The 17,975-nt window shown below is 53.0% G+C and overlaps 3 protein-coding genes across 5 annotated transcripts; 1 reads left to right on the top strand and 2 right to left on the bottom strand.

Moving 5' to 3' along the window:
• Positions 1–349: 349 nt before the first annotated feature.
• Positions 350–6,597, bottom strand: LOC105701166 (aminopeptidase N). The gene is made up of 17 exons (XM_012427628.1): positions 6,516–6,597; positions 5,581–5,771; positions 5,158–5,524; positions 4,653–5,025; positions 4,406–4,561; positions 4,035–4,343; positions 3,801–3,981; positions 3,570–3,723; positions 3,371–3,452; positions 3,116–3,293; positions 2,849–3,038; positions 2,505–2,782; positions 2,272–2,444; positions 1,984–2,154; positions 1,736–1,876; positions 1,591–1,672; positions 350–1,512 (listed from the first exon to the last, which is right to left on the bottom strand). The coding sequence occupies exons 1-17, from the start codon at positions 6,562–6,564 to the stop codon at positions 1,354–1,356; spliced, it is 3,234 nt and encodes a 1,077-aa protein (XP_012283051.1). The 5' UTR covers positions 6,565–6,597; the 3' UTR covers positions 350–1,353.
• Positions 6,598–6,918: 321 nt separating this feature from the next.
• Positions 6,919–11,670, top strand: LOC105701167 (aminopeptidase N). The gene is made up of 14 exons (XM_012427629.2): positions 6,919–7,090; positions 7,150–7,415; positions 7,486–7,695; positions 7,758–7,913; positions 7,986–8,303; positions 8,374–8,524; positions 8,605–8,731; positions 8,802–8,892; positions 9,215–9,413; positions 9,506–9,707; positions 9,863–10,140; positions 10,229–10,428; positions 10,525–10,701; positions 10,764–11,670. The coding sequence occupies exons 1-14, from the start codon at positions 7,016–7,018 to the stop codon at positions 11,263–11,265; spliced, it is 2,952 nt and encodes a 983-aa protein (XP_012283052.1). The 5' UTR covers positions 6,919–7,015; the 3' UTR covers positions 11,266–11,670.
• Positions 11,671–11,879: 209 nt separating this feature from the next.
• Positions 11,880–17,933, bottom strand: LOC105701165. 3 transcript variants are annotated; one of them, XM_012427625.1, is made up of 6 exons: positions 17,223–17,933; positions 16,969–17,148; positions 14,736–16,626; positions 14,459–14,658; positions 14,263–14,391; positions 11,880–13,988 (listed from the first exon to the last, which is right to left on the bottom strand). In XM_012427625.1, the coding sequence occupies exons 2-6, from the start codon at positions 16,981–16,983 to the stop codon at positions 11,985–11,987; spliced, it is 4,239 nt and encodes a 1,412-aa protein (XP_012283048.1). In that variant the 5' UTR covers positions 16,984–17,148; positions 17,223–17,933; the 3' UTR covers positions 11,880–11,984. The 3 variants fall into 3 exon arrangements, with proteins under 3 accessions (XP_012283048.1, XP_012283047.1, XP_012283049.1); XM_012427624.1 differs by having other exon boundaries at positions 16,969–17,443; positions 17,536–17,933; XM_012427626.1 differs by having other exon boundaries at positions 16,965–17,933.
• Between the last annotated feature and the right edge of the window lie 42 nt (positions 17,934–17,975).

Below are 17,975 nucleotides of genomic sequence, written 5' to 3'. Positions count from 1 at the left end.
ATCGGGACCGATCCCCGCGAGAGCCACCCGAGAGACCAGGAGGGGACTCGACTCGCGGATCGGCGGATTCCGTTCCCCCTGGCGACGACCTCCGCGGGATGGGAATCTAGTCCGATACTACGAGCGATTAACCGAACTAGTACGATAAGAACGAGTAAAGCATACAAATTCTAAAGCTAATAGTTGTAGGAAAGTGGAACGACCGTGGCCAGGTCGTTCGCTGCCGTAGTTCGTCGTCGGCGTTCAGTTTAACTTAGGTAGGACCCCAGCGATTCGCCGCGTGGAGTCGAGGTCCTTTGAGCAGGGGACCGCTTTTTCGTGCCTACGACCCGCGATCGCGATGGGAAGCTTTCGAGCCGGGAAAGCGTTACCGTCTTCGTCCGAGCGGCGAAGAATTCGTTTTCAGGAGGGGTTGATCTTGTCGGAAGTCTCTCGAACCGATGGCGACGTCGACGATCAAGGCACGAAGCACGATTAAGGCGCGCACTTAGGACGTAGACGATTAGCAACTAAGTTCTTCCTAACCAACACAAGGTGATCTAAATAATTGATTCGATGCGTCGATTTGTGACGATCCCGGGTGGAACGACCGAGTTCGGGACGATGGGCCGGGCGATTTAGCCGTGTGCATGGACGTACCACGCGTTTCGTCATAAACGTCCCTTATTTACGCCATCGTGTGTTTATTGGGTTTGTAAATACCGTGTAAATGCGGAAAGATATACGAACGGGCGAATCTTTGCGGCCGAAGCGGCCGGAGCGAGGATCGCCATCAAAGTCGGGTGGAACCGGGCCCCGGAAGCACAGGAACGAAGATAAAGGCGCGTCCATCACCGGAAAACGATAACTGACCAAGGCATAACGGTTGAAGAGGCGTAAAGGTAACGTCGAGTAGATTACAGAGGCTTCGACCCTAGGGATTTAGGACGCGGCGATTATGGTTACGATAATAACAATAATAACGGTAAAAATGACGACAAGGCTAGGTGTAACGATAGAAATAACGATTACGGTACGAGTCAACGATAACGTCGCGTCGGCCGCGGGAAAACGAGAGCGCCCGAAACCGCTGACCGCGACAACCGAAACAATGATTATTGTCGTTAGAGACCTATGTATAGCGTAAAGTTTGTTAAATATGTATAATTAACAATGACCGTCGTTGTAAGGGTACACGAAGTAAGGCGAGATTGTTGCTTGGTTTTATAATCATGCTTGACGAAAGCATTCGAAGAATAAAACTTGTCGTAGAATTGCTGGCGATCGGCGTGGTCCACGCCTCGAACGACCCGAGTGATCCCGAACGTTGCGCGTCTACGGCAACGTAGATCGTCGAGGGTTTAACCGGTAGCTTCACAGAGCGGAATCGTTTCCGTTCTCTACCCAGGTCCGCACGGAAGGGAGGGATTCGTTCAACCACGAAATCCACGACGACGCTTCCGACTCGACCCTGGCTGCCGCGAGCCAGACCGTCTCGAGGGATTCGCGGTTCCGCTCCTTGAAGGACTGAAACTAGAAAAGATCGTCGACGTTTCGACCGTTCCGACCGTTCCGCCTCTGGAGAGGAAATTGGAAAAAGGGTCGACTCACGTCCTGTAAATCTCCCGGGGTGGTCAGTCCGCTCGACAGAGCCACCAAGAACGATCGCAAGATCGCCCGGGATCGGGAGAACCTGAAACCAGGCGCGGATCGACGATACGCCACGACTCTAAAAACTCTCTCCCGAAAAACTCACCTGCTCGCGATTTCGTCCCAACGCGTTCTCACGAATTTCAGGGCCATTTGAGATGCTACGGGGTTTTTGGGGAAGGACTCGAGGATGATCGAGACGTCGCCCTCGGTAAAGGTCTTGCCCCCGATGATCTCGTAAAGGATCCTACGAGCAAAAGATTCGTCGCGGTTCCCGTCCGGATTTACGGAAACTGTAGGACGCCTTTCCTGGCGCCGACCAGGGAGGGGCTTTCTAATCGGGTTTGCACTTACGTCTGAAGGAACCTGGGAACCTGGAAACATGCCAACGACGAAAGGACCCGATCCCTTTCCTCTTTGTCTTGGTCGGCGGCGGTCGCTTTCTGCCGGAGGTACCGCCACTCTTCTCGCGCGCCGTACTTGGCGACGACGCGGTACACCGTCTCGCGAACGTGCACCGGGACCCTGAACGAATAAATTGCCGTGTATCGGTCACTGCGATTTCCGACCGCGTCGGAAACGAAAATCTTTAACGAATTTCACATCGCATTCGCCCGAATGTGAAAAGGAACGCGATCGTACTCCTCGTTCTCGGATGATTTGACTCGAACGAACGTCTTCCTCGCCCATTCTATGCACCGAGGTTCCTCGACCATGCACGCCCACTGAGTGGCGACCAGCGCCAGTTGACTTCCGGAATCGACGTCGTGGCCGACTTCGTTGTACAGGGGCGAGATGAACTCTAGGAGGAAATTCTAAAAATATACGTAGGTGACCGTTTTGCGGCAGATGCCTTGACGTCGATATCAACTTGCCTGGAAATCAGGGTAAAAGGAAGAATCGTAGAGGACGTTGGCGATCTTGCGCACGTGTTTCATCGCGACCAGCCACGGGGCATGGTGTCGTTCCTTGATTTGGAGATACTTGGCCAGGCGAAAGGCGACCTCGTAGCTCGTCGATCCAGCCCGGGCAAGCCCGAAGACGTCATCGACGAGAGCGGTCCGGGTAGCCGGCGGAATGGACTCGTGATCGTTGTACAGAGCTTCCGTCAGCAGTTGCCAATTCTTGTCGTCGTAATTGACGCGGTAGTAACCTGAAACGAAAGCGAAGAGGCCCCCGTGGAACCGCGATCGGTGGCCAAAGTCGGGGAAACGCTCACCGATCCGGTCGACGTTGAAGACGACCCAGGAGCGTCCTTCGGGCGAACCGACGTTGTCCAGCTTGACCTCGGCCGAGTCGTTGAGCCAGGTCGTCGCGGGGGAGCGCCAGTCGTCGCCGTCGGCGACGTGGGTAAGAGGGACGTTCCAGAAGCGGCCCGGACTCGCCGTCTCGTCGTAGGTGAATCTGGCCTGGGCAGCGAGATCCCCGGTTAGCGCGTTAATCGGAAGAGGACGGGAAAGGAGAGACAAAGGGGTGGCGCAAGGACCTGCCGGACGGTCGCCGATCCGGTCTCGTAGTTTCTCAGGACCGTAACGACGGGATATCCGCTCTCGGTGATCCAGGGCGAGAGAACGTCCTTCAAGTCCCACCCGGCCGGCAACCGGGCCCTCGCCGCCGCTCCCATCGCCTCGAGGAACCCGTCGACGTCCGCGCTAGCGAAGCTCCTGCAAGGAAGGGGGACGGAGTCAGTTTCGCGGGCAGCGGGCACACGCGGAATGTCGGGCGTACTCGAAATACCCACCACCTGGAAACGAACGTGCCGATGCCGCTCCTAAAGGCGACGTCGCCTACCAGACCATGCAACATGCGCGACACGCATGCTCCTACAACCACGCTCCTTTTAACGCTCCTTTTAACGCTCCTTTTAACCGTATTAACGGAAGAGGGAAGCAACCGGAAAGGTAACGCGACTAATTATTATTAACCGATCGCAATCGAACCTTTCCCGTAGACATACTCGGCCGGGAAAATCTCCACGTCCTCGGGATGCACTTTCGCCCGAAGGGGTCTCGAGGCCGCAAAGGCGTCCTCGTCCATCCGGTCGGACTGAACGTTGGCGACGAAGGAACTGGAGCCGTCGATCGCGGGATCCATCTGAAAGCGAGGGTTAATCCAAAGTCTGGAGTTTTCCGGAAGAATCGGATGCCTCCGGATGCCTCCGGATGCCTTGCCTTTTCGAGGACCATTCGTTGGACGGAGGCGAGCGATCCCTCGAGGATCCACGCGTCGGTCCAGTTTTGCGCCCCCACGAGTCCTCCGAGCCACTGCTCCCCGACGAGTCGAGCCAGATCCTTCAAGGCCCGTTCCCTCGTCGTCGCGGGGCTCCGCTCGTTCGCGTAGAAGAGGGACTCCCTGAAACAGAGGGTGCCGGAACTCGGTCGTCTCGAGAGCGCTCCGGTACTCACTCGATGCCGATCAGCCCCGGAGCCCCGATGTCGGCCACGGGGGACCGGTGCAGGCCGACCAGGTCCAGCTTCGGCAGCGGGTAGTCGACCGAGAACAGCTCCTCGTAACCTCGCACCGCCAGCTTGGCCTTCTCGAAGAGATAGCTCGCGTTGCGCTTCGTCTCGGGGAAGGCCCAGGCGCGAATCGCCCCGCGAGAGGCTCCCAGGGAGGAGGTCTCGAGCAGCTCGAGGTCGGTCCGGAGGAAGGCCAGGCCGTGGGGCGGCAAGCGGGGCGCGTCCTCGAAGGTGTCCGTCACCCGGTCGTCGGACCTGCGACAGGAAGGGAACGCGAGGACGGGAGTCGACCGCCGTCTCCTTCGGGGGCCACTTACGACGCCCTCGTGCTCTTGACGGGCATGTTCGAGAGGACGGTCGACCCCCGGTCGCGCGTCACGGACAAGGAGAAGTTGGCTCGCAGTCTCTGGTCGTCGAAGAGGGGAAACGCTCGGCGAGCGCCGATCGGCTTCAGCCGGCTCACCAGGGTCCACCTGCAAGAAGGGAGGAAAGCCGGGAGCGGACCGGTGCCGGCACCGAGCGCCGGGCGCCGGGCGCCGGGCGCCGGGCGCCGCTCCGCCTCACCTGGGGCTGCCGCCGAGGGCGAACTCGCCGTAGAAGACGCCGCGTCCGAGCACCGGCGCCTCGTACCGGATCTCCAGGGCGTAGGAGCCGGGCCCGAGCGGGCGCTCCGGATAGAGGACGAGGGTCTCGCTCGCTGCGTCGGTCTCGTGGCGGATCAGCCCGACCGGCCTGCCGGTGGCCCCGAGTTCCCTGTCGTCCCTCGACGTCGTAGGATGGAACGGTCCGGATGAATTGGATGATTCGGGCAAAGTGGTTGATAGCGATGAATTATTGGACAAAGGTGTCTCGGTGATGTCGCCGTTGGACGGTGTCGCCAATTCCGACGATGACGCGTCGACGATTTCCGGACTCGTTGTCGCGGACTGCGCGGGGCCTACGACGGGAAAATAATCCCGACTAATTGGACGAGTACTTCCGACGATCTCGACGGTTACTCCATCGCGAGTAAGTATCTCGATCGTTAACCGATCGGGATATTTTCCCTGGGTCGCGGGGTCCCCTTTACCGTTCTCCGGCGTTTCCGATCCCGCGGAGGTTTCCATGGTTCCTGGAGTCGCTTCGCTCGTCGAGTCGGCCTCCCGTCTCCGTCTTCTCGGACGCGTCGTGTTTTCGGGCTCCACGGGATTCAAGTCCAGTAAGGCGTATTTCGTGGCGGTCAGGTTAATCGCGTTCAGCACCACTTTGTCCAGCGCGCCGGGGCCGTTGTATCGAAATTCGACGGTCACTCGACCCTCGAGCCCGGTGACCCGGAAATTCTCGACGAGCGGCGTCAGCTCGACGACGTACCTCGAGGGCTCGACGCCCGGCGATATGGAGAACCTCGGAGGCTTTTCCTCCTCGACGGCATCCTCGCCTCCCGCGGCGTCGCGAGTCTGAGAAACGAAAGCATGGCGAAGGGAGTCGCGAAGGGAGTCGCGACGCCACCCACCTCTCTGCCGGGGAGCGACGAGACGTAGGCGCCCAGGTATCCGGCCAGGAGCATCCCCAGGACGAAGAGGAAGACGATCAGCGCTCCCGTCTTGGCCGTCAGCAGGCATCCTTGCTTCCTCGGCCCCTCGTCGTTGAGGTCGCTCGCCGTGAACTCGGACCGGCCGCCGGCGATCTGCGCCATGGTGGCGGCTGCGGGTCGCCGATCGAGAACCGACGGACCGCGGCCGGCGAAGGAGATTACGTTATCGAGGCATTTCCGTCGTTAATCGCCCCCCTCCCCGAGAGGGACGCGGCCGGAGCGTTTTCGCGTTTCTCTCCGTCGAGAGAGCCTTGCAACCTCGCCTTGGAGCGCTCGTTGGAGCGCTCGTTGGAGCGCTCGTTGGAGCGTTCCTACGTGCGGATTCCTTGCGCGCGTTCCTCGGAACGATCATTCGTGAATGCGTTACGCAATCAAGGCTACGCGCACGTTTCGTTACTTATATTATTTACGAATTACGCGCTCACGACATCACGGTCGCGACTCGTATCGGCGATTCCTCCTTCCCGTCGCTTCGAGGCGAGCCGTCGTATTTAAAAGCCATTCGGTCGCTCGGGATGCGCGCCACGGACCGACTCGAGGAAAATTGGAAAAAAATGAGAAATCTCAGAGGCGATAAAGTAGGGGAACAACGTCGCGATTTGTCGTCGAGTCGTAAATCGATTCTCCGGGTCCATAGGAGCCGATAAATTAAAATCGAGTCACGCGAGTTGCCGAGTTCCGCTTTTGGAACGAACGCAAGCGCGGACCCCGCGATCGACCATCGATCGAAACCGTCGCGCCCCGAGAGATTGGCTCGATCGCGCGGAATCCGAAACGAGGACCAAACGCGCGCGCAGTCGAATCGGAAAGGTTCTCGGATGAGGAGCGAAAGTAATCAAAAAGGGAGGACTCACAGTTCCTCCGGGCCCAGGGCTGCCAGGAGGTGACGGACCCACGCCTCATCTCGGTCGGGCTTCGGGCTTCGGGCTTCGGGCTTCGGGCTTCGGGACGATCCTGGGACCCACCGAGGAGAGGAGCGCGACGTGGCGTCCAGGTGGAGCGCAATTAAAGCCTCTCGGGCCGCGTCGCGCCTAGACGGGCCCCGACCCCCACCAGGGAGCTCCGCGCCGAGGTCGGTCCGGCAGGTGCCGGGATTTCGTTGCATCCGGAACCGGCTGATTGGCCGTCGACGCCGATTAGGCGCTCTCGCGCTCTCGCGCCCGAACTGCCGGAATTGGATAATGGAGCAAACTGGCGAGGCGGGAATCCGGCCGATCGCGCGGACCCTTTTCCTCCTCGGGGCTGGCTCCTGGACGAGAAACCCCGACCCGGCAGTCCTCGGGTGTCCGCTCGCGAGGGAACCAGCTCTCCGAGTCTCCACTCGATCGACCTCTTCCTCCTCCTCCTCCTCGCCATGAGAGCCGCGGTCTGCCTGCTGGCGGTCCTGGTGATCGGCTCGCAGGGCCCGCCGGCCCTCTCGAGCCCCGAGGTACGTTCCGCGCCCTCTCGACCCCTCCCGGTTGTCACCTCGTTCTCGACGTCCTTTAGCCAGGGGACCGCGAGCGCCGCAGCCTGGACCTCGACGGGATCTTCCAGCAGATGGGGCAGCTGCGCAACAAGCTGCCGGGCGTCCAGATCCCGACGCACTACCGGCTGGAGATCCAGCCGCACCTCGAGGAGGCGAGGTTCACGGGCCGCGTCCGGATTCGGATGAAATGGAACGACACGGCGAGCAGCATCACCCTGAACGCGCACCCCGACCTCGAGATCTCGAGCTCCGACGTGGCGGTCAAGTGGCTGCCGCCGTGGGAAACGTTAGTCCGCTCGAATTCCCCTCTTGGCCCGGAAACGACGGGAGAGACCGACTCTGCTTGCGTTCCCTAGGGAGGCGAACGGGGCGACCGTCGACCTCCGGGTCGCGAGGGCCGAGCGGCGCTCCCGGGGGTCCTCCTCCGTCTACGTCGTCGACCTGGAGCAGATGGTGCGGAACGGCAGCACGACGGAGCTCGATCTCGCCTTCCAGGGCAGGGTGGCGACCAACGAGACGGTGGGCCTCTTCCGGGGCGAGTACACCGACGCGGAGGGAGCCAAGCGGTAAGTTGGCGCGAGTACACCGGCGCGGGAGTCCGCTCCGTTCAAGTCGATTTAACCTCTAGGTACTTCGCCGCGACCTACTTCCAACCGAACCACGCCTCGAGGATGTTTCCGTGCTTCGACGAGCCCGTCTACAAGGCGATCTTTCGGCTGAGCGTCGTCCGGCCGAGAAACGCGACCGTCGTGTCGAACGCGGAGCTGGAGAGCAGCACCGAGGTGTAAGTCGGGTCGATCCGGGCCGAGAGTCGCCTCGATCGCCTTTCCCCACGAGGACTTTCCTCCTTTCCCAGGCCCGGGCAGCCGGACGCGGTCAGGGACACCTTCGCCGAGACCCCGGCGATGGCCACCTACCAGCTGACGCTGGCCATCTCCGAGCTGGAGCGCGTCGAGTCCGCGGGGGTGGTTCAGGGTCCCACCAGGATCGGAGTCTGGGCTCGCAGGAGCTTCGCGCGAACGGCGAAGGGCGTGCTCGGCAGGGTCGTCGACGTCGTCGACTACTTTCGTCGGTACTTCGACTCTTCCGTGGGAGTCCCGAAGCTCGACGTCGTGGCTCTGCCCAGCTACGCCTCGGTCAAGCGCTCCAACGGTTGGGGCTTGGTGATTTTCAAGTACGACCGTTAAATTAATTGAATCAATTGAATTAATTTTCGACCACCTACGTTTCGTCGTCTTCCCCAGGGAGAGCGACTTGGAGACCTCGTGCTATTGGCAACTCGCCCACGAATTGGTTTACCAATGGATCGGCCAGCTCGTCACGCCCTGCCGGTGGACCGACGTTCAGTACACGAAGGCCTTGAACGCCTTCCTGGCGTCCATGGCCGCCCTCGACGTAAGTACGCCGACTGGCCGATCGTCCTCGCGACCAACCGATCCGCCCTTCGACTAACCGATCCGCCCTCGTGACCGCAGCTGAATCCGGAGGAAGTCGACGGAAAGTGGCCCATGACCATGCTCTACTCCCTCTACTACGAATACGCCGGAACCTACCCCTTTTCCAGAGTTGCCGGGATGAAGAACAACGTCGACTCCGCTAAGAGTAAGCCAGGCCTTGGACCCGCTCGTCCCAAGAAATCTCCGTTAGATCTCTGTCTCTCCTTTCGTTTCAGCCGAGCTGGTCTTCCGAATGCTGAACCTCACGCTGCGCGAGCACGGCTTCCGGGAGGGGACCCGCGGATTCGTTCGCTCCTACTCGAACAGGTACGAAATCGGGCCAAGCCCGAATCGCCGTCGGTCTCGAGACCGGAGTCGTGCCTTGGAGCCTAACGACGCGATAACGCCGCTCGCCCTCCATATTTACGAGCCGATAGACGCCGAGGTGGCCGCGTTCGCGCGACCCTGAAATCGGACGGGAGAACCTCGGCTTCGAGATCCGTCGAGCGGGCCATAAATTCGACCGAGAACGGGCTTCGCGATAGACGCCTGACGTAGAGGCTCGGAAAGAATTTCAAAGCGGTGGCGCGGAGGCGCGGAGGCGCGGAGGCGCGGAGGCACGGAGCCTAACGACCGTCCGGTCTCGCAGCTCCGGATCGGCGTCCGACCTGCCCAAGTGCTACTACATGGAGTCGATCCTGGACGAGCTGTACAAGTGCCGGCACTGCTACGGACCGTTCCAGGACGTGGACGTGCACGACATTTTCCGGACTTGGACTACGAGAGACAGGCTTCCGCTGGTCACGGTCACTCGCGATTACGAAACCGGAAGCGTGAAATTGAACCAAGTAAGTGGAGACGCAATCGCCTCGATCGTTGCTCGTCGGGGCGATCTTCTCGCGGTGATAAAGGCCGCGTCGCACGGAGATCCATTTTTCAGACGGTGTATCTGAGGAACGCGCCTCCTCCGACGATGGACAAGATCTCCGGGTATCGGTGGGACATTCCGATCGTGGTGGTCACTCAGGACCAGCTCGGTTTCGACACATTCGGACCGACGCGGTGGATGACCGATCGGGACATGTCCTTGCGGCACGTCGCGGAGAGTCACTACTTCCTCATCGTCAATCCGGAGGAAATTGGTTCGACTCCTTTCCAGTTGTTTCGACCCCGGGGAACGCGCTCTCGTTCGCTCTCGTTCGCTCTCGAGGCGGACCCCGTAGTTAATCTCGGGTCCCCTTCGACGAGCTCGCGGACGTCTCGTTCCTCGAGTGACCGCGGTGACGCCTTTCCGCAGGGATGTTCCCCGTTAACTACGATCCGAAAAATTGGGAGATGTTGATCGAGTACTTGCGGGGTCCGAACCGTACGACCATCCCCGAGATAACGAGAGCCAAGCTGCTCCACGATTCCTGGAACTTGGCGTACGCTGGACAACTTAGCTTCAAAATCGCCCTGGACATGACCCTCTTCCTCAGGCAGGAAAGGAACCACGTGGTCTGGCAAGCGGCGTTCACCATGTTCGACCACGTGGGGCGGCGAATCGAGAGGCCGGACGTCTACGCAAAGTTCGAAGTGAGTATCGACGTTGCTTCCGCCCGCTCGCTGCCCGTAAGCGCCGTAAGCGCCGTAAATGGAAACGATCTCGTTTTCGAATCGTCAGACTTACGCCGGCAGTCTCGTCAAGCCTCTCTATGACGAATTGGGCGCGGAGGCCCGGCCCAACGATCCGTCTTGGAAGATCCACTTGAGAGGTCTGGCGAAATTCCTCCTGTGTCTCGTCGGCTACGAGCCCTGCGTCCGAGAAGCTCGCGAGCAGTACAAGAAATGGATGACCGACGCAGAGCCCGACAAAGGAAATCCGTCAGTACTCGAACGCTCCGTCCGACCGCGGACAACCGTTAACGGTTTACCGGATACGTCTGGCCGCAATTAATCGATGTCGATGTACTTGTTCAGAGTGGCGAACGAGTTCATTTGCCCCGTCTTCAAGTGGGGCACCGACGAGGAATGGGAGTTTGGGTTGCAACGAGTCATCAACTTTCCAAGCGGCAGTCCCGAAAGGAAGCAAAGCGAGCGCACGTACCTGCTCAAGACTTTGGCCGGATGTCCGAGAGACTCCCAAAGGATCAAAAGGTACCCGAAAGAGCTCCCCCGGAATCCAGGTTCCTTTTTAACTTTTATTGGCATTTTTCCAGAATCTTGAACGTGGCCATCCTGGAGCGCCGGAGTAACTTCACGGATTCGGACGTCCTCCTGATCTTCAGCATGCTGACCGGAAGTCCCGTAGGATATATCACTCTTTTCAACTACCTTACGGATCATTGGAACATCGTCAAACAGAAATTCGAAAATAAGACTCACTTGTGGGACGGTATCGTCAGTTCCGCGACATCCTGGTTTAACACCGAGGAAGGATATCGCATGGTATCGGAATTGTACGCAAGCCGGGAGCACGAGTTCGGATCGGCGACGAGCATCGTCCAAGAGGCTCTAAAGAACATCCAACAACAAATGCACTGGGGGAAAAAGAATTTGCCAGTTATCGACTCCTGGCTTACCGAGAATTTGAAGGACTTAAACGTTACCACCGTCGCCGCTGCCGCTGCCGCTGCCGCAAGCAGTCCTGACAGCGGTACCGCTATCACCGCGGCTACTCCCTCGACTACCGTCGTCGCCGTAACCCCTCTGGCAGGATAGCCTCCCAAATTATCCAGAGGAAAGGTCAAGCTATTTCACCTGGGTCCAGGAATTATCCGGATTGCGTCGTTTCACGATTCAAGGATTTCCGATCGCCATCGGGAACTCCCTTGAGCCAAGGGTCCAACGGCCGTGGGAAACTGACATCGTAGACTTTCACTCCTTTCGGGTTAGGCGATATTCTATAATATCTAGTGAATAAACATCCTGTAAATTACCTCCTCTCCGAGGGGCTCGTTGTAGGTAATTGCAAGGAGCAATGTATAGCGTTCTCAGCGGTATGTATTCTTTGTAACCATTTAGAGATGAGAAAACTGTTTCCCTTTTCCCTGCTGGCCGAACGGTGTGTACGTTTCTTAAATGTCTCTGTCCATCCTATGGTGAATAAATCAAGGAAACTGAGTATGTCCTTATCGAATGAACGAGTCGACCACGAATCAGAGCTTCTAAAAGTTGATAGCGAAATCCACGGTTCCAACCAAACTACGAAAATTAATTATTAATGGCCGATGACGGACTTTCATCGACTATACGGTCACGATAGCTTCTTATCTTTTTTTAACGAATCCGTCATACAAAAACAACGTTCAACCAATGAATGACAGGGTGTTTTGTTAATTACAACTGTATATTAATAGGTTTTATATACACTTCCCTCGATCGACGAGATATAGTCTATAATGGAGCAATTGTTCGTGGACACGGAACTGTCGTCTTATTCAATTGAACCATTTCGTTCCTCCATATTTCTCGACCAGCTTGCCGAGATGTTTAATTTGCTTAATCGTCAGAGAGTCAGAGTATAGTCTTTTTTGTACCAACACAGCCGCTTTATGCAGATGAGGTAAACGAAGACTAAATGCTTCTTCGATCAGACTTTCTGCTTGCTTCTGTAAATCATTGGGCACATTTTCCCGTGATTTGCATCTGTTCGTTTCGGCATTGGCTTTCCGCAAGTGTGAATTTTCGCAGAAACTTCTCTTTCTTCTCACCGACATATTACTCGTGTACGGCCGAGTCTGTTGATTGTCGTTGTTGTAACGCGTAGCCTCGATTTGCGATTGACGATTGTTCGTTTCTTCTACGGGAGACCAGTCTTCGGTAAAGCTTGCGTCGGAAGCAAAGTTTAGCCGACGATCCCAAAGCCTGCTATCACCACTCGCGACATCTTTTGGAAAGTTAAAGAAAAAGTGACCCCGATCGGACAAAGATGGCTCGTGATGGGTACCAACGAGAGAAAAGTCATTTTTGTCGATATGATTTTCCAATTCACCGGGTTCAGTTTCCCGGTGAAAATATTCATCGGTCCGAGCACGTTGATAGAAATCATTCACATCGTAATCGTTATCATCAAGAGTCACCGCTGACAAACTAGTAGAAGGATGCATTTCGGATAGACGTACATTGTTCGGCATGTTCACGTGATCCGATTCAAGATTTCCGACGTCAGGTGACACGGAACCATGGGAATTCAAGGTTGATCGAGGTTTTTCGACAATTGGACGTACAGAATCGATACCAGAGAACATGGAAACGCCGTGGCCGTTTGAAGAGTATCTTGAATTTTCTCGTTTCTTTGACACCAGTTGTGATTCATTCCGTCTCGTCGACATTTTCCTTTGCGCTTTTTCTCCTTTACTCTGACACTTATCTTCCGTGGAGTAGAATGCCATCATCCTAAGTACATTGGATGGAAGATGAGGCGAGAATACTTTGATGTAGAGCAATACTATGCTCAGATAGCTTTGAGCAGAGACCAGTTGTTCTTGCGATCGTTGTAAAACCTGCACCGATTTTCGAAATCGGGCGATATACCCACGGCCCTGTGGCACAAGGGGACTCCCGTATAAGGTCAGAAGCAGCTTAGATTTAAGTTCCTTCAGGTTGCTTGCCACTTTCTTTCGAGAATTATCCGTATGTTTGTTACCCTGCATTTGTTTTTGCGTATCTCTGATCCGCTTCATGATCTCACGAGCATCACCAAAGTTCAGATATAATTTCTTTATTTCATCTCTAAGAAACTTAATCAAAAGCAGTCTATCTTTTGGCAAATCCTTAAAAGCGAAGCAATCCTTATCTTCGTCATCTAGCGCCAACCACATACGCAACAGCTTCCTCAAGTGTTTACGACATGGCTTCAGAGTCTTTGCATAGATATTTACCTTTTGTTTCGCAATCTTTCTGCACCGCGTTATCTTAACCTCGAAGGGAAACACGTCCTTAAGATCCTCTAAGAACGTCGGTACGATGCGCCCTTCGAAGAATCCACTCGAAGCGAAATGGGTCAAATTGAACGCCTTGCACTCTTTCGGCAACGCGGAACAAATCCCGCACTGGTAAATTACGTTAGCCTCCCTCGTCTTTGCGGGCTTTTTCGGAACAGCCGTAGTATTGGAAGATCTTGCCGCCGACGCGTCGTCCACGGTACCACTGCCTTGACTTTCTGGCAATCGTAGACCCTCTACATTTGTAGTATCGGCAGGCGGTGGTGGATGAGCACAACTACTGTCTAATCCTACGCTAACGGCAGAGGACTCTTCGTAATTCGGACCGTCGGTATAGTTTGTCACTGCGGTGGGGGTTTGAAAATGCTGCGACCACCGATATTTGAAGCACGCCGTGGATTCGTGACCATTCTGTGCACAGTTGCAACAACTGAGGAGATCGGTCGGTTTCATCACCATCATTAAGTTCGTCGGTACATTTAGCTCCGAGGGTTTCGTCTGAAAGGAATATATTCAAACCATTTCATGGAAACATTCATTGGTTGTGTAATTCGCTCGAACGTGTAAAAGTCCTCTTTAAAGAAATGTTTTAGAAATGACATGCACAACGTCGGTCTTTTAAATGTTTAGAAAGAACTGCATCAGAGAAAATAAGACGCACTGTTTTACGGTTTTCAATACTTGAGAAATTGACTCGTAACTATTTTAATTTATGTAACATTGTCAAGTAGGGCTAATCTTATTTTCCAGTTTGTTTTAACGAAAAATTTACCGTCTGATGATATCTCCTCCAGAGATCGGGACATCCAGTGACTTTATGACCTTTCGAATTGCACATGGTGCATACATACGCCCGACACGAGTAACAGGTTGCGGTAAAGGATTTCTGCTTTCTGCCGCACTGGAAAAATGATCAATTAATTGTACACGTCTAATATTTTCAACCGATAATTTTGATAAATCCTTACTGTCAAACACATCTTTTGTGGACAGCGGGGGGCTTCGTGGCCCGTATTACCGCATATGCGACATAGAATAGCTTTATGTATTCTGTCGCCAATGCTTTCCTGATGGTAAATACGTGAACGGTTCGGCATATCCCAGTATCTTCCTTTTCTAGAGGATCTAACGAGATCATCATCCAGAATTACCCACATTTTTGGATCCTCTATACAATACATATTAAATGACTTTTTATTCCTAAAATATATTTAAATGTTCATCGAGTGAAAAGGGATGACTTACTTGACATGTTCTGCCGAAGTTTTTCAACGTCAAAATCTTCCCCACCCCAAGAATTATCGTAAAATTCTTTTCTACTTGACGCTTTGTTGGAATACCGTCGCAATAAGTTATATCTTACAGGCTTGTCATTTGTAATACATTTTGAAACCAATGTCTCCTGTTTGTTTCTTGCCGCACAGAGAGACACATTTGTTGCTTCGTCGTCGATGTATCTTGCCTGCTTGTTACTGTTTTCATGGGCACTTAATGATTCAGGTCTTAATCTTTTCTTCCTTCCCTGCGAGTCTTCGTTGGATGTAAAAGCCTCCTCGATATGTTGAATAACATCGATTACTCTCGGTGTATCCGTTTGTGCTGCTTCGTCATACTCTATATTTTCTGTAAGAGAATTATGACTAACTTCATTTGATGCGCGATCAGGGTTTAAGTTCGCAGGAACCTCGTCATGTGATTTTTCAGTTTTCTCCTGTTTTCTGCTCCTTGAAGTCTTAAGATTCTCACTTTGCTTCTGAGAAGTTTCCATACCGATACACCAACTGTCGTTCCATGCATTCAAATTACTTTTTGCTCCAGCTTCGCCTGGTCCATAATTTTCTATAATAGTGTCATCTATGTATCTTTGCCTGAATGTAACCTCTTTACCGAGTTCTCTTATTTCATTCAAGTTAAAAGCACTTTTCTGAACTTCTGTGCAGTTCAATATTAGATCTTGGGCCCCGTGCTCCTTGTCATTGGTGCTTCCTGAATAGGATGACACTTCAAGATTTATAGCTTTCTCTGAACATACTATTATTCCATCGTCGGAAGTACTGTCCGAAGTATCTCCTTTGGTAATCGCTGCTCGAGAGTCACATTTATCAGATAACGCAAATTCAGAATTTTCCGATGAACAAGAAGATTCACTGGAACTGTCAGAGCCCGACGACAGCTCATAAGAATAAGGTATAGTTTTCAATAAGCCTGAGGTTTGACCTTTTTCCCCTGATTTGTTGGAATTACTATAACTTTTATTATCGGAGTCACTGCCTAAGTCATTATCGGAATCATTGATATCGATTAGAGGAGGTTGTGGTTTAGGTGGCACTGGTACTTCTATAATAGAATCCTCGGAATCTGATTGATTAAAATCAACATTTTCATAGTCTCCCATTTTTACGTGCATAGAGTGCTTGCTCGAAGAATATGAGGAGGTACTTATTGAATTAATAAGTATGTTATCATGTTCACAACTTTTCCAAGATTTCAAATCTTTTAGCATTCCCTTAGACTTTACTTCTTTAGATCTTGAGGTGCTTATTTTCTTTCTTGAAACTGTCTTATTTGATTGTTTTTCCAAATCCACCGTTTTAATACTATGACATTGTCTCGTAGATGAAGGCTTTTTAAATGCAGTTAGATTATCGGTGTAAGTTTTACATGCAACAGACTTTGTAGCAGGCAATGTAGTATTATTTCGAGCTTCGCTCGTATTCGTACCAAACGTTAGGTTTACTTTCCTTCCTGACGATTTGGTTTGCCATTTGATATTTAAATTCTGATTTTTTTTTTTAATCGATTCTCCAGTCCTAATGTTTTTTCTAGACTGTACCTGCGGTTCCGTGACAGGAGGTAATACGCTATCTTTAATCAAAGGTTTACATTTTAATCTAGCACTAATAGGCAATTCAACGGAGCATTCATTATTGAATATAGGTTTTTCAATAGCCACTGTTGGAAGGGGACATTTGGTAACATCCCCCAAAGTAGGATTTTTAGCAAACGTCACTGGAACGTAATTTCCAGTGACTTCTTTTTCATCGCATGTTACCGACGAATAATATATTTCGGCATACAACCTTGCTTCCAGATCGTTACGACTCTCATTGCCGTCATCAAATTCTCCACTATCAGCCTAAAAATTACGATATATGAATTAAAAACCTGTCGAGGCAATGTAATCCATGACACTTTCATCGCGTAGCAAAATGCTATTGCCTTGGTGATCAAGGTAGAAAGCGCAATTTAACTAATGACAAAAAGTTATTAAAAACTGTAGTTCTAAGCAATCTGCCAAAGAAAATTTAGATACTTGAAAAATCAAGCTCCAAGCAGGAAAACAATTATGTAAACAGAAGGTTAGGTTAACATTTCCTGCCCTCACGGTTAGTTCTCGTTCATTTTATTATACCGTTCCACTAATATAATTAATCGTCATCGCAACGCTTATACGCTAGATTTATGTGCACATACCCACATTCGTAAGACCCATCCACTGCTTCTCTCGAAGGCAAACTTGTAACACCTAACAACTGCAGCAGTAGCACATGGCGCGACTAGGTCAGAAAAACTGAACGTCGCCTCCAGTTGCTTCTCCGTAGAAAACAAAACTTTTAGACGGGGAACTCTTAACTATTCTCCTTTAATAATCAAATCACTGAAAGCAGGGTTGAGCAATTTCGCGATTCTCGAGATTGTTGACGTATAGTGTACATAAACTAAGTAGTTTACCGTAGAAAATTGTAGAGAAGCAATAAATTACGTTTCCAATATGAAGAATGTCCCAGATGTACAATACACGACTTCCGCTAGGTTATAAACGCTTTTGGTACACATCATATATATATACGTAACAATTTTGAAGGAATACTTAATTTGGCGCTGGCATTGAAAATTCTTTCGACTTAAACCTGTTTAATATTAAATTTCTAATTCGATTTGTTGCTTTCTATCTAGAAATAAAAGGGCGTAACGTACTATACGTTCGCGTGAGAAACTAGGGACGTATTACACGTGTAACATATATGTAGAAAACTACGGGTACCGAAGGTGCTGCCCTCGACGTTAGACAATACGTCGAGAGGCGCGATCAGGCGCGATCAGGCGCGATCGGAAGGAGTAGGAGGGAGCGGCGGATTCCTACTAAACCCGGGCTGACCCGGGCCATGGCCACTCTCCACTACTTTCAGAGATGAGTTGGGAGATTCACGGGAAGGATCGAGCGACCGCGTCCTGTGCGACCTCCGGTGGAGGATGCAGATGGCTAATGCACTTGCCACCTGTTACAACTCTGGGCAGCCCGAGAACCGGCTGAAAAAGCGATGAACTCCTCACAAAAACTCCAAACCCTGTGTCTCTCAATCTCCCAGCTCCTCGACTCGCGATCAACTTTGACGAGTCCTTCGTTTTAGTTCGGTCGACGGGCGCCACCGTCGAGAGCATCCGGCTAGTCTCGCAGCGTTCGTTTCTACCGGTGTACGTACT

This window comes from Orussus abietinus, unplaced genomic scaffold (assembly GCF_000612105.2).
Source record: "Orussus abietinus isolate OABI.00-Male unplaced genomic scaffold, Oabi_2.0 scaffold5, whole genome shotgun sequence".
Classification (NCBI taxonomy): domain Eukaryota; kingdom Metazoa; phylum Arthropoda; class Insecta; order Hymenoptera; family Orussidae; genus Orussus; species Orussus abietinus.
The sequence above is the reverse complement of the archived record's forward strand: the minus strand, read 5'-3'. Positions and strand labels throughout refer to the sequence as shown.

Coding starts and splice junctions, on each gene's coding strand:
- LOC105701166 (XM_012427628.1), bottom strand. CDS start 6,564: ATGAGGCGTGGGTCCGTCACCTCCTGGCAGCCCTGGGCCCGGAGGAAC. Junction 4,562..4,652: donor GCCCTCGGCGGCAGCCCCAG/GTGAGGCGGAGC, acceptor CCCTTCTTGCAG/GTGGACCCTGGTGAGCCGGC. Junction 1,513..1,590: donor CCCCGGGAGATTTACAGGAC/GTGAGTCGACCC, acceptor GATCTTTTCTAG/TTTCAGTCCTTCAAGGAGCG.
- LOC105701167 (XM_012427629.2), top strand. CDS start 7,016: ATGAGAGCCGCGGTCTGCCTGCTGGCGGTCCTGGTGATCGGCTCGCAG. Junction 7,091..7,149: donor CGGCCCTCTCGAGCCCCGAG/GTACGTTCCGCG, acceptor GACGTCCTTTAG/CCAGGGGACCGCGAGCGCCG. Junction 9,708..9,862: donor CGTCAATCCGGAGGAAATTG/GTTCGACTCCTT, acceptor GCCTTTCCGCAG/GGATGTTCCCCGTTAACTAC.
- LOC105701165 (XM_012427625.1), bottom strand. Junction 14,659..14,735: donor ACTTCGGCAGAACATGTCAA/GTAAGTCATCCC, acceptor TGTATTGTATAG/AGGATCCAAAAATGTGGGTA. Junction 13,989..14,262: donor GGAGGAGATATCATCAGACG/GTAAATTTTTCG, acceptor TATTCCTTTCAG/ACGAAACCCTCGGAGCTAAA.